The sequence below is a fragment of the Danio aesculapii genome, chromosome 18, assembly GCF_903798145.1.
Source record: "Danio aesculapii chromosome 18, fDanAes4.1, whole genome shotgun sequence".
NCBI lineage: Eukaryota > Metazoa > Chordata > Actinopteri > Cypriniformes > Danionidae > Danio > Danio aesculapii.
The window spans coordinates 56,296,100-56,309,791 of NC_079452.1; the positions used below are offsets into that span (position 1 = coordinate 56,296,100).

At 34.2% G+C, this 13,692-nt stretch overlaps 1 protein-coding gene across 1 annotated transcript in view; it reads right to left on the reverse strand.

The window, feature by feature from the left end:
* Window positions 1-1,425: 1,425 nt before the first annotated feature.
* capn12 (calpain 12) overlaps window positions 1,426-13,692 on the reverse strand; it is a 60,946-nt gene continuing 48,679 nt past the window's right edge. Inside the window, 4 exon segments of the mRNA XM_056478064.1 lie at window positions 1,426-1,929; window positions 4,332-4,384; window positions 13,105-13,221; window positions 13,335-13,413. Coding sequence (XP_056334039.1) covers window positions 1,903-1,929; window positions 4,332-4,384; window positions 13,105-13,221; window positions 13,335-13,413 — 276 coding nt within the window. The 3' untranslated portion in view covers window positions 1,426-1,902.

Consider the following 13,692-nt stretch of genomic DNA (forward strand, 5'->3'; position numbering starts at 1 on the left):
CTATATGGAAAACAAATGTGCCAAACTCTTTTATTCATTTATTCAACTACAAAAAGTACATTTCTGGCTACAGTAAAATTTCCATCTCCGGTTTTAGTGTTCATTAAATATTAAATCTGATATTCTAATCTACAGTTATACAAGTATAGATTGTTCTTTAATAATTAGCTAACTGTATGGTGTTGTGTTTTGATCAGGACTACCATAAGCATGAGACCCTGGTTATTAATATGCTTATTATAAAACTTGGTCACATTTTATTTTGATGGTCCGTTTGTTGAATTTAAGTTACACTACATACATGCCAACTAATTCTCTTTAGATTATAAGTAGACTGTTAGGTTGGGGTTTGGGTTAGTGTAAGTTAACATGTACTTGCAAAGTTTTTTATAGTCAGTTAAATGTCTGTTGAAGCAGCATATCAACAGATATTAAGCAGTCTACTAATACTCAAATGGACCATCAAAATAAAGTGTTTCCTAAAACTTTTTTTATTGAGCAAATGTTTATTTAAATTTTTTTAAATATATTTTTTTCAATAGATTGTCTTATGGTCATGCTACAATTTGCATCTCAGATGTTACAATGTGCCCTACCTATTGGGCATAGTCGCATTTCAGTTCCATTCTTTTGGTGTAAATAATGAAAAAGTATACACTGTAAATATGAAAAACAAGTGTGAAATTAATTTGAAAAAAGTGTGCCCTGCTCTCCCCTATTTATTTATTTTTTCTGGGGAACTCAAAAGAAGATATTTAGCAGAATACTGCTCCTTTCATTACAGTGAATAGTAATTATAACCGTTCTTTTTAGATACATTATTTTATGGTGATGCATTGCTGCCACTAACATTTATTTTTTTGTACTAGTTTACATAATAAGATCTTTACTCATTTAAATGAGTTGTTATTATTTTCTTATAATAAAAACATATGTTGATAAAATGACAGAAACAATGCTATTTCCAATAGATCTGTTTGATTCTTCCATCTGTATTCTCAGATGTTTAAGATGCCGACGTATAGTGTTAGCATGCTAGTAATGACCCTCCAGGCATGACTCATTGTTAATAAAATGATACTGTGTTTCAAGCTGAGGAGAAAGTAAAAATGATGATATCTATCCATAAAGCTGAATTCTTTTACCATTCCGATAGTCCAACAAAATGGGATGAGTGGGATAATGAGATAATTATATAATATCTCTTGATTAAAGGAAAATATGTCATTTCAATGAAATAGAATCTCGTTATTATGATAAAATTAAGAAGAAAAAAAGAATGTGTTTGGCAGCAGTGGGTCACCATAATTTCTGGTGTTTTTGCCTCTACTGTTATAGGACATTGCAAACAGGAGAGAGAAGCGGGATGGGATCTACAAAGCTGTGTGAGCAGTGAGTTGAATTTGGGACACCCAAAACACAAAATTGATATACAGTATGTCTCCCATTTTTATTAATTTGTTGTATAGTAAAAGGGCAGCCTGAACATCCCACTAAACATCTACTTTTGTGTTTTACAGATGAAAGAAAGTGTTACGGGTTTGGAACAGCATAATGGTGAGTTAAAGATGACAGAATGTTTATTCACATGCTAAATATTCCTTTAAAATATCTCAGCTCTTTCACCTGTAATGTATATGTGATAAACACCCACATATCGTGTTTGGGTGGGGTTGAGTGGAACAAAATGCTGAAATGTTTTGTATCCAGGCAGTACATGGCCATACTAGACCCCAACTGATGGAGCAGTGAGTGGGTGGATGCTACTGCAGGGCAAAGGTCCGCAGATCACAAATGAGACAGAAGAGGGGGGACATGTAAAAGACGTAGGCCCAGGTGGGTGACGTCAGAGCAGGCTTGGCCTAGCAGGTCTGTCCCGCTGAGGTGTCGGGTCTGGTCGACTCACACAGCCAACAGCTTGAGCAGCCACTGCACAAACACCAGAGAAACTATTTAGGAAACGTGATCTGCACATTATTCGGGAATGCATAGCACATATGAACATATATATACAATTATAGTTAACGTATTCTAACATATATGTACATGTTCCAGTTTTTTAATATTGGAAAATATATAAATAAATAAATATAGATTGTAATTACAATAGTTAAAGAAAATATAATATGCAAATGACCATTTTTGCAATATTTTAAATTATGCAGCATATAAGTACATATAATGTATATTTTTATATACAGTTGAAGTCAGAATTAATAGCCCCCTTGAATTTTTTTTCTTTTTTAAATATTTCCCAAATGAAGCAAGGAAATTTTCTCAGTATGTCTGACAATGTTTTTTCTTCTGGAGAAAGTTTTACTTTTTATTTCAGCTAGAATAAAAGCAGTTTTTATTTTTTTAAAAACAAATTTAAGGTCAAAATGATTAGCCCCTTTAAGCTATTTATTTTTCGACTGTCTACAGAACAAACCACAGTATTTACATTCAACTGTATGTAAAATCCAAACATAAGCTTGAATGTTATATATGTAAATTGCATATTTTGCCGTATATCAGTTCCGTCCTTTATTCAGCCTCACGTTGATCCAAACCTGTATGAGTTTGTTTTCTATTAAAGACTCTAATTTCTCAAAATATTGTCCTTTGTGTTCCACAGAAGAAAGTGTTTGGATTGACATGAGGATGAATAGATGATGGCAAAATTGAAAGTTTTGGTTCAGTAAGTTCTTTGTGTACTTATATAAACTATCTCTGGGTATACTAAAATAGGAGTATACATCAAAATAGAGGAGTTTTTGCTTTATATAAAACATTGTTAACTGTTCCATAAAATAACATTAATAGATAGATACAACTATTAAGTATTTAATAATATGCTTTACTGCCATGCGTCCTAGTTGTCCAATGTCATGTTCTCCTGCTGGTTTGCTTGTGCCACACTCTCATTTGTTTTTATGGCTACCCCCAGTTAGTTGTCCTGGTTATTTCTTTCCACCCCATTTGTTTCCTTGTTAGATCTCTTGTTTTTAAGGCCTGTGTTTCAGTCTTTTGTTGTTGGCCATTGAATGTGCTAACAAAGATTAATAAATGCTTTAAAAGTATTTTTAAAGTTAGTTCATTTTGGTTGTTGCATTTAACAAATGGGACCTTATTAAATAACAATAAATAAACAATACAAAAAAAAAAAAAAAAAAAAAATATATATATATATATATATATATATATATATATATATATATATATATATATATATATATATATATATATATATATATATATATATATATATATATATATAAAATGCAAAAATGCAAAATGCATCACACATTCTCTATTGGAGACAGGTTGGGACTGCAGGCAGGCCAGTCAAGTACCCGTATCCTCTTCCTCTGCAGCCAGGACTTAATGTGTGCATTCTGTAATGTGTGCAGAATGTGGTTTTGCATAGTCTTGTTGAAATGCATGATCCTTTTCTTCATTGTTCCAGAGCACACAGAGTCTATTTCTTCCCCAAAAATACTTGAAATACTGATTCGTCTGACCACAGTACACGTATCCACTGTGTGATGGTCGTTGACAGAGTTGACAGAGCATCTGGACACAGTTAACATAGGGCTTCCTTTTGGCACAGTACAATTTTCACTGGTTTTTGTAGAGGTAACTATGTATTGTGAAACTTGACAAAGGTTTACCAAAGTTGTTCTGAGCACATGTGGTGATATCGCGTATAGATAAATCACAATTATTGATGCAGTGCCGCCTGAAGAATCAGAGATCATCATAGTTCAGCTTAGGCTTGTGCTCTTGTCAATAAAAATCATGATGAACACATTAAATAATGTTTGTTGTATTGTCTGCAGTGAAATGCATGTCAAAGTAAACTTAGAAATCACTACTTTCTTTTTTTATTTGCGTTTTCCATAATGTCCCAACTTTTTCTGATTTAGGATTGTAAATAAATATATACAAAATGCTATTATTAATAATAATTGACATTTAAAATTTTCGTTTGCTTATTGTATATTAACCGTAAATATCTGGAAGTCACATTTATTTTATTTTTTTGTACCTAAGGTTTATTTAATTTGTACTTACCTAAAAAAGTGAACTATGTGTTAACTACATGGGTAAAGGTTAGGTTCAGGGAGAGTATCAAGTTATTACTCAGCTTATGTAATGACTATTCCAGGAGCATACGTACATGCAAATTAGGACTGTATTATAAAGTACTAATATTTTTTAACATGGTGAGGCATGCAATGTGTGACTGATAGATGTTTTTAGAAATAACCATTTAACATTATATGGTTTTCAAAAATGGTCATGTTAAAAAAAAGATCTACATTTGAGAAAGATTGAGAAGATCTTACAGCGTTGATGCCCTTGTCCTTCACCTCCTGGTTGGTTTCCGACTCGTAAAGATCTGAGGAGAAACAATCGTCAAGCAGAATTCTTCCAATTAGCATGTTCACAGACACTCTCACTCATCCCTGCTACTGACGTCACACACATATAGATGCCAATAAACAGCATGATGAGATGCAGCGCTAAACAAATATATTTACCTTCACGCTGGATGCAGATCCTGATAACCATATGTATATGGGGGTAACATAAATAACTAATGACTAACAAAAATAATACACACAAAACTATTCATAAAATCATTGGCCTCTTCAAAAGGTACACCTTTCTGACTGCGGCAAAAATGTTTTTGTATATATGTATATAATTTGTTTTCCAACCCTGTTAAGCATATCTACAGGTAATTCAGTTTGTTTAAGGGTGTTTCTACATATAATATTTGACATTTAAAGTGAAAACGCATTACATTACTCTATGCACCTATAATAAGTGGAAAGAAAAGCAGGTTGATGCGTTTACATGTGGAGTAAGGCAGCACAATATATTGTTTCAGCATCGATATCGCAATGTGTGTGTCTGCAATAGTCACATCACAGGATCTGCAATGTTGAGTTAGCATAGTTTATCAGCACAAAAGTTGTCATTGCAAAGTATAACTATAACAGGCTGAACGTTTGTAATCTGCATGTATTTTAAAGGCATTTTAAGATTTATTAATACAGAGCTGACTACACAGCATTATTTTAGATTTCATTATTCAATTTCTGTACATGAATACTGATTGACTCTCTGGAAAACCATAAAGCACTGTTTGTTTGACTCTTTTTCTTTGCTCTATTGTATTATTTTTCCCTTACAAAATCAACCCTATCAATCAAAATTAAGGATTTCTTTCCAAATAGAGCTATTTAAGCTATCTGGTGAAATTTTATTTATACCGCAATTTATATTGCAGAGAAGTTTCGCATTGGCAGACTTCCAATATCGTGCAGCCCTAATGTGGAGTGAAATCTGTGTAATCTAAACGGCAGCAAACTAGTTGGGATGATATTTTTTACTTGGGATGATATGTAAATTGTACAAATTTGAATTTGAGAATGTAGCATTCTGTAGTGCATTTATTTAGTAAAATCATTGGCCTCTTTAAAAATTACACCTTTCTGATTGCTGCAAAAAATCTAAATTATTAGCCCCTTTAAGCTAATTTTTTCCCGACTGTCTACAACAAACCATCGTTATACAATAACTTGCCTAATAACCCGTACCTGCCTAGTTAACCTAATTAACCTAGTTAAGCCTTTAAATGTCACTTTAAGCTGTTTAGAAGTGTCTTGAAAAATATTTAGTAAAATATTATTTACTGTCATGGCAAAGATAAAATAAATCAGTTATTAGAAATGAGTTATTATAACTATTATGTTCAGAAATGTGCTAAAAACAATCTCTCCATTAAACGGAAATTGAGGGAAAAAAATAAACAGGGGGTCTAATAATTCAGAGGGGCTAATAATTCTGACTTCAACTGTATATAATTTGTATATAATTATCTCCAACCCTGTTTAGCATATCTACAGGTAATTTAGTTTGTTTAAGGGTGTTTCTACATACAAGTTCAATTATTTTCCACAAAATTTTGCATTCCCAGGCTTTTCTAATATCATGCTGCCCTAAAATGGAGCGAAATCTGTGCAACCTAAACAGCAGCAGTCTAGCTGGGATGATATGTTAACTTGGGATGATATGTAAATTTGTGCAAATTTGTAATTGAAAACGTAACGTTCTGTAGTGCATTGATTTAGTAATTGTTTAAGTTCATTTTGTAATTTCAGTCATTGTACAGTAGACATTTTATCTTCTTCATCTTCATCAGTCTAAACAGTTTCTCGTTCATTGCGTTTAACAATTTCAAATCTTTTTGTACACTTTAATGCTTCAACAATGTACATGTTTGCTGCTTTTATAAATGTCTGATGCTCATTTTCTATACACGATTTGATGTGACAGGATTCAGCTGACTGATTATTTTACAAAGAAATAGCAAAAAATAGGGAGAGACGGAGCAAGTAAAAAATTTAAATTACACAATTTTAAAAATACTTTTACAATTACAATACAGTTACAATAATTGAGTATTTGTAATTCATTAGTTTACACCACATTTGTTCAAAACATTCATAAAAGGATCAGTTTGAGGGGTTTAATCCAAAACTTTTGAAGAGACATGATTGCTTTATATGATGAACGCCGATTTGGTCACAGATGTTTGCTTGACTTGTGAGAACCAATGAGGTTTGCTCTTGCGTGTCACACATGTAAAGTTGAGGTTGTTTATGTAATATTTTAAATCTATGTCATGATGAATTACAGTGACATTTCCCAAAAATAACCGTCATTTATTCTCCCTGATGTTGATCCGGATCTGTATGACTTTAAGTAATCACTGAAACACTAATTAAAATATTTGTAATGAAACATAAGTGGTAATTTTCAGTTGTCAAGATATAGAAAACATTCCAAAAGAGTCCTTATAACATTATAGATGTTAGAGACATTATAAAGTGAGTCTCACCCAAATCTTGTAAAGAGATTAGATGGGCTTATATGGTGAACAGATTTAATTTTGGCTTTAATTCTTATCTAAACACTGATCATCACATTTGCGTCTTATTTGCCAACACAGAAGCGTATGTGTGCGTCACGCACTAAAACAAATCTCTTGTTTTTTTTTGTGCATCATCTTCATGCTTGAGCTCTTGAGTTTACCAGATGTGCTCCGTACTGCATGTGTGAAAAGTCATTGATAATATGTAATTAAAAGCCTGCATTACATTTGTTTATCAAATTTAAACTGTGGTGACCTAAATCATGAAATTTATGTACTGATACACATACTGAAGATTTCATCTGCGTGTGTGTATGCTAAAATCTACACCCACATTCAGATTTTTATTGAAAGAGATTCATTTAGGTGGTGTTTAATGGCAAAGATCTAAAAGCATTCTGCCACACATAATTTCAAATTCATTTGCAATTCAAAGATTTGACATCTTTTTCTCAGTATCACACAACTACATTTGAGATCAAATACAGGAGGATGTTTATGCAACATTTTATAAATGGAGTCCCTGAACCTTAAATATTGTGACAGAAACTGTCCTGCTTTTGAAAATCTCTAAATGTGAGGCAATAAGGTTAATAAATGATGAAATGAAAATTCTGTCAACATTCATTCAAACTTATATATACATACAATGGGTATGGAAAATATTCAGAACCCCTTAAATCATACATCTTCATTATATTGCAGCCATTTGCTAAAATCCTAAATTAAAAAAAGTAAAAAAAAATCCTCATTAATGTACACACAGCCCCAATATTGACAGAAAAACACAGAATTGTTGACATTTTTGCACATTTTGAAAAAAAAAAAAAAAAAAAAAAAAAAACTGAAATATCACATGGTCCTAAGTATTCAGACCCTTTGCTCAGTATTTAGTAGAAGCACCTTTTTGATCTAATACAGCCATGGGTCTTTTTAGGAAAGATGCAACAAGTTTTTCACACCTGGCAATTTGGGGATCCTCTGCCATTCCTCCTTCCAGATCCTCTCCAGTTCTGTCAGGTTGGATGGTAAAAACATTGGTGGACAGACATTTATAGGTCTCTCCAGAGATGCTCAATTGGGTTTAAGTCAGGGCTCTGGCTGGGCCATTCAAGAACAGTCACCAAGTTGTAATGAAACTACTCCATTATTTTAGCTGTGTGCTTAGGGTCATTGTATTGTTGGAAGGTAAACCTTTGGCCCAGTCTGAGGTCCTGGGCACTCTGGAGAAGTTTTTCATCCAGGATATTCCTGCACTTGGCCACATTCATCTTTCCCTTGATTGCAACCTGTCGTCTTGTCGCATACTTATGCACTATTCTACGCCATTTTGTAGTATAAATCATGTAAGTAGTGCGTTCAAAAACTCTAAAAATAATAAGTGTACTTTAAATACCCGGATGATGCACTTATTCAACCTGTAAAATGAAGTGTGTAATGATGAACACTTCAAACACTCAGCGGCCGCTGCTTTGCTCACGTAGCGGAAGGGGCAGAGCTATCAGGCACACATGTTAGATAACTATTTATTTTGGATTGTGAAAGCAAAATTCTCCTACGAGAGTGATTATACTGCCTCCCAATGGTGAATACGGTCTCATGTCAGGTATTATTTGGTACTTCGGTCACTAATTTCACTAATTTGGCAACTGTCAAACGTCATCTGGGAAACGGTTTGAATTTCCGCTTAGTAAAAAGCATTAGTGTTACATTTGGAGCAACACTACATACATATACTATGCTGTTGAGTGTGTAAGTGTATAAGTACATAGTGCGTAAGTGCATAGTGTATAGTTTTTTTTTTTAGCAAACTCCATGCAGGCTTTCATGTGACGGGCCACTGTGCCATAAAGCCCCAACTGGTGGAGGGCTGCAGTGATGGTTGACTTTCTACAACTTTCTTTCATCTCCTGACTGCACCTCTGGAGCTCAGCCACAGTAATATTTGGGTTCTTCTTTACCTCTCTCACCAAGGCTCTTCTCCTCCAATAGCTCAGTTTGGCCAGACAGACAGCTCTAGAAAGGGTTGTGGTCATCCCAAACGTCTTCCAATTAAAGATTATGGAGGTCACTTTGCTCTTAGGAACTTTAAGGGCTGCAGAAATGTTTTTGTACCCTTGGCCAGATCTGTGCCTTGCCACAATTCTGTCTCTGAGCTCTTCAGGCTTTGACCTCATGATTCTCATTTGCTCTGGCATGCATCATGAGCTGTAAAGACAGGTGTGTGACTTTTCAAATCAAGTCCAATCAGTGTAATCAAACACAGCTCAACTCAAATGAAGATGTAGAACCATCTCAAGGAAGTTAAATGTCGTTAAATGTAACAGCAAAAGGTCTGAAAGCAAAGGGTCTGAAAACTTAGAACCATGTGATATTTCAGTTTTTCTTTTTAAATAAATCTGCAAAAAGGTCAACAATTCTGTATTTTTCTGTCAATATGGGCTGCTGTGTGTACAATAATGAGGGAAAAAATGAACTTAAATGCTTTTCGCAAACGGCTGCTATATAACAAAACCTGAAAAATTTAAGGGGCTCTGAATACTTTCCGTACCCACTGTATATATTGTTTGTTTAACAGGGGGAAATATGAGGATGGCAAAATGTTGCAATTTTGAGTGAACGTTCCTTTTAAGGTCATACTGAGTAAAATAATGTAAAGAATTCAAAGTGTTAGACCTTTTTGTCATTTCAAACATTTAAGAAATTCATTAACCTTGAAAATAAAAAGTGGTTTAAAAATACAAAAGTTTTTTTCTTTCTTTCTTTCTTTCTTTCTTTCTTTCTTTCTTTCTTTCTTTCTTTCTTTCTTTCTTTCTTTCTTTCTTTCTTTCTTTCTCTCTTTCTTTCTTTCTTTCTCTCTCTCTCTCTCTTTCTCTCTCTCTCTCTCTCTCTCTCTCTCTCTCTCTCTCTCTCTCTCTCTCTCTCTGAATGTTTAGAATAGTCAATATTTTGGGTGAACAGACTTTCTATGAAGGCACAGAAATCTCTAACAATTTCATTAATCATTTATCTTCATATTATTTCTGAATATGTAGGAAAAACTTGATTTTGGATGCAAAGAGAGTCAATAAATGATGACAAATTTAATTTGGGATGAACTAACCTAAAAGAATATGACACTGATGTAAGCTTCACTTTCAATTTGCAGGATATAAGGTTTTAATTACTTTACAGTGCAATATTACTCACAATAAGGGCTACTTTTTACTTTGAGTAGTATTTAGAACAGATATTTTTACTTTACTTGCACCAAAAGTTTGATAAGGTTACTTTTTTGGGGGGGAATTGGGAGAATTTTGGGAGAATAGAGAATGGAGACAAATTAAAATATCTTAATTTTTGTTCTGAAAAGTTTTGGTGACAGAAACATATTCTGTTTCATTGGAAATGTTTTAATTAGTGCTTCAGCAATTATTCAAAGACATCCAGATCTAGAACTGTCCCTGTAATTCATCATGACATGGATTTAACAAGATGTTCGGAGTTTCTAGACCTGGATTTTCCACACAAGGCATTAATTCACACTGTCTACAGAAAACTCTGACCCCTTCATCTGCCTGTCAAAAAAGAAATGGACTCCTTAGATGAGGAAATGTTTTTCCAGTCTTCTACTGACAGGTTTGGGTGAGTTTGTACCCACTGTAGGCTCAATGTCCTATTCTTAGCTGACAGGAGTGTCTTCTGCTGCTCGTCCACTGACATATTTGACATGCTACGAGTTTAGAGAAGTTCTTCTGCATAACGCTGTAGTAACGGCTGGTTATTTCAGTTTCTGTCACCTTCCTACCCACTTGAACCAGTCTGGCCGTTCCCCCTTTGACCTCTCAAAATAACATGGCGTTTGTGTCCACTGCGCTGCCACTCATTAGATATTTTTGTGTGTGTTTTTTTACAGTGTTCTCTGCAGATTCTAGAGACTGTCGTGCATGGAAATCCCAGATGATCAGCAGATTGTGAGTAAATAAAACCTCTCTGTCTCACGCTAACAGTCATTTTGCTGTCAAAGTCACTTAGATCAGATTTCTGGCTCCATCTGATTTTTATTTTCATTCCAATGTGTCAGTGCTTTTATGCATTGCTGCCACATGATTGGCTGTTTGGATAGTTGCATTAACAAGCAGGTACACCTGATAAAGTGACCACTGAGACACACACTACCGTTCAAAAGTTTGGGTTTTATGAGATTTTTTGATTGTTTATATTCATATTTGTATTTATTTTTTTATACTGAGTTTATATTTGTCTCATCAAATTAAAATAACTGTTGGAGATTATATGTATTCTAAAGTGTAATTTAATTTACAGGTATTTAATATATAAGTGTAATTTTATTACAAATTAATATAATGAGCCAGTTTAGTGTTTTTATTTTAATTTATACAACAGTTCTGTCTGGTTCTTGAATCTGATTGGCTGATATTCTGCAATATCAGAACTTGTACAGCTTCCTTACCCTTCTGAATTACACTGCCCACATAGAGTGACAGCAGATCAATAAACTCACTACAGTTTGACAAATATTGCAGCTGTTGGACAACATAATGTACTTTTGAGGCTTTTTTAGTCGAGAATGTAGTTGTTTAGATTGCAGTTTATTTATTATATATATTTATAATTTCTGAGATACAGTGCGCCGTCATCCATCAGCCTGTCATACTGAGAAGAGCAAAGATGGTTGACGTTGACAGAGACCGCATAATAAGCCCTTAGAGAAGGAAAAACCCAGTGTAATTTCTAACTACAGCTGATTCAATCATTATAAAATTGGTAAGTGACATTCAAAGTTGATCTCTCTCTTTTGTATGTTGCAGTGCTGTATTTATACCATGGTAATTGTAGTGTCTTGAGTGTGAGATGGGACTTGCATATCAGGAATGTATGTATTTTGTGTTGGCCACACTTTGTATAACCCTGGTTGGTTGGCCATCAGTTTGTTTCTAATGAGTCTCCTGTTTTCATTACTGCAGACTAGTTGAGTAAACAGAAAGAAGAAATGCCCGCATGTGTTAAGCGTTTTTCCTTATCACTAACACAACAGTAATCTGGTAGTGTTTGCGCTGCTTTGGCTTTTCAGGGTTAATTATTAGGATCTCCCGATTGCAACAGAGAAATACTGGTGATTCTCTGTAGACTGATGGCATTTCATGCAGTTCAGCCTTATAAATTTAAAATGTGAGCAAAGTCCCCTGTTTTGTCATCACTTTAGATATTACGCTAGAGAATCATTTTAAACACTAGCTCTAAAGTGACATGTGTAAAGTGGCAACGGTTTCTGTTGTTCTGACGCCAGCTGCAGATGTGAAGGAGTGGTAAAAAGAAAGAAGTTCCTCATACAACAGGATTTTTAGACTCTCTTGTGTTAGATTTTCTTTTTTATATACACGATTATACCGTCAAACTCTTGTATAAACGCAATTTCACAGTCGTAGCAGTCCAATCTGGCAGTCACTGGTGGGACACTACGCATCCCACCTATCTATCTATCTATCTATCAATCTACATAGTTTCTAAAAAAATATTCATTGATAAATGGAAGCATCAAAAGAATTACATTTATTTTGTAGCATAATAAAGGTCTTACTTTTGACTGAAAAGGCATCTTTAATAAATAAAATTAATTAATTCTATTACAAAACATACAAATCTTAATCACCCCAGATCCCAGCCTTTAAAATCACAGTATTAGTCACACCAGAAACAAATTTGTCCTGATTCTAAATGTCACTTCATATCAGAAAGTATAAAAATAAATATATTATGGATCATGAACCACTCTCATTAAAGACTAAGGAAGATGTTTGGTGCACATTGCAGTTTCAAATGTATTGATATATGGATGGATAAATGTATGGATTCTAACACTTTTAACTAATTTGATAACAGCACTAAATCCTATTACATTCCCATTCTTTAAATCAATATTTGGCCACTTGATAAGTGTTAAATTGTTCTTAAAACTGAGACAGAATTGTTCTATTAGGATAATATTTTTTTTAGAGGGGAACCAAATTGATTCTTCTATTGCATCACTATACTGTATAAACCCCCTTCTGGAAACTATTTTTAACAGCGTAGAAACATTCCAGCAGCAACAACAGACAACAGTTGAAATCCTCATAAAGCACTGACGGTTGAGACTGTAAAAACAGCTTGGACTCACTGGCCTTTAGACTTACCAAAGAGCACCTGCAGTCTGGCAACACAAGACACAAAGCCATAGAAGGGCAGGTACTGTTCACCAGCGCCAAACCTTTCCCACAACATCTGCACCACAACACTGTCACACTCCACACCTGAGGAAACACACACAGAAGCAGGATAAGGCAATGTGAGCGTTGCAGAGACAGTAACTTTCATGTGTAAATGAACACAGGGTGTGGTTTTGTCTACGTGTGTGTGTGTTCACCTGCAGCATTCAAAGCCAAAATGAGTTCAAACGGACTCATCGTTCCTGACGAATCCTCATCAAACTGAAAAAAGATAGACTGCAGAAAAAGGGGGAAAAAAATTAAGGAGCACTGATAAATCATTTTTGTTAACTCATTTTGGCTGATGCTGACATTGTTTTTTAAAGAGCCCATATTATACATTAAAAAGGTTCATATTTCGGTTATATGGGTCTCCAGCAACATACTGATATGCATGCAAGGTCAAAAAAACACTTTCATGGTCTTAAAATATGAATTTATTTTTACCTAATTTTCCCAGCGACTCCCAAATGAATTGTTCAGCGATTCATTCGTTCCCAAACCCCTCCTTAGCGC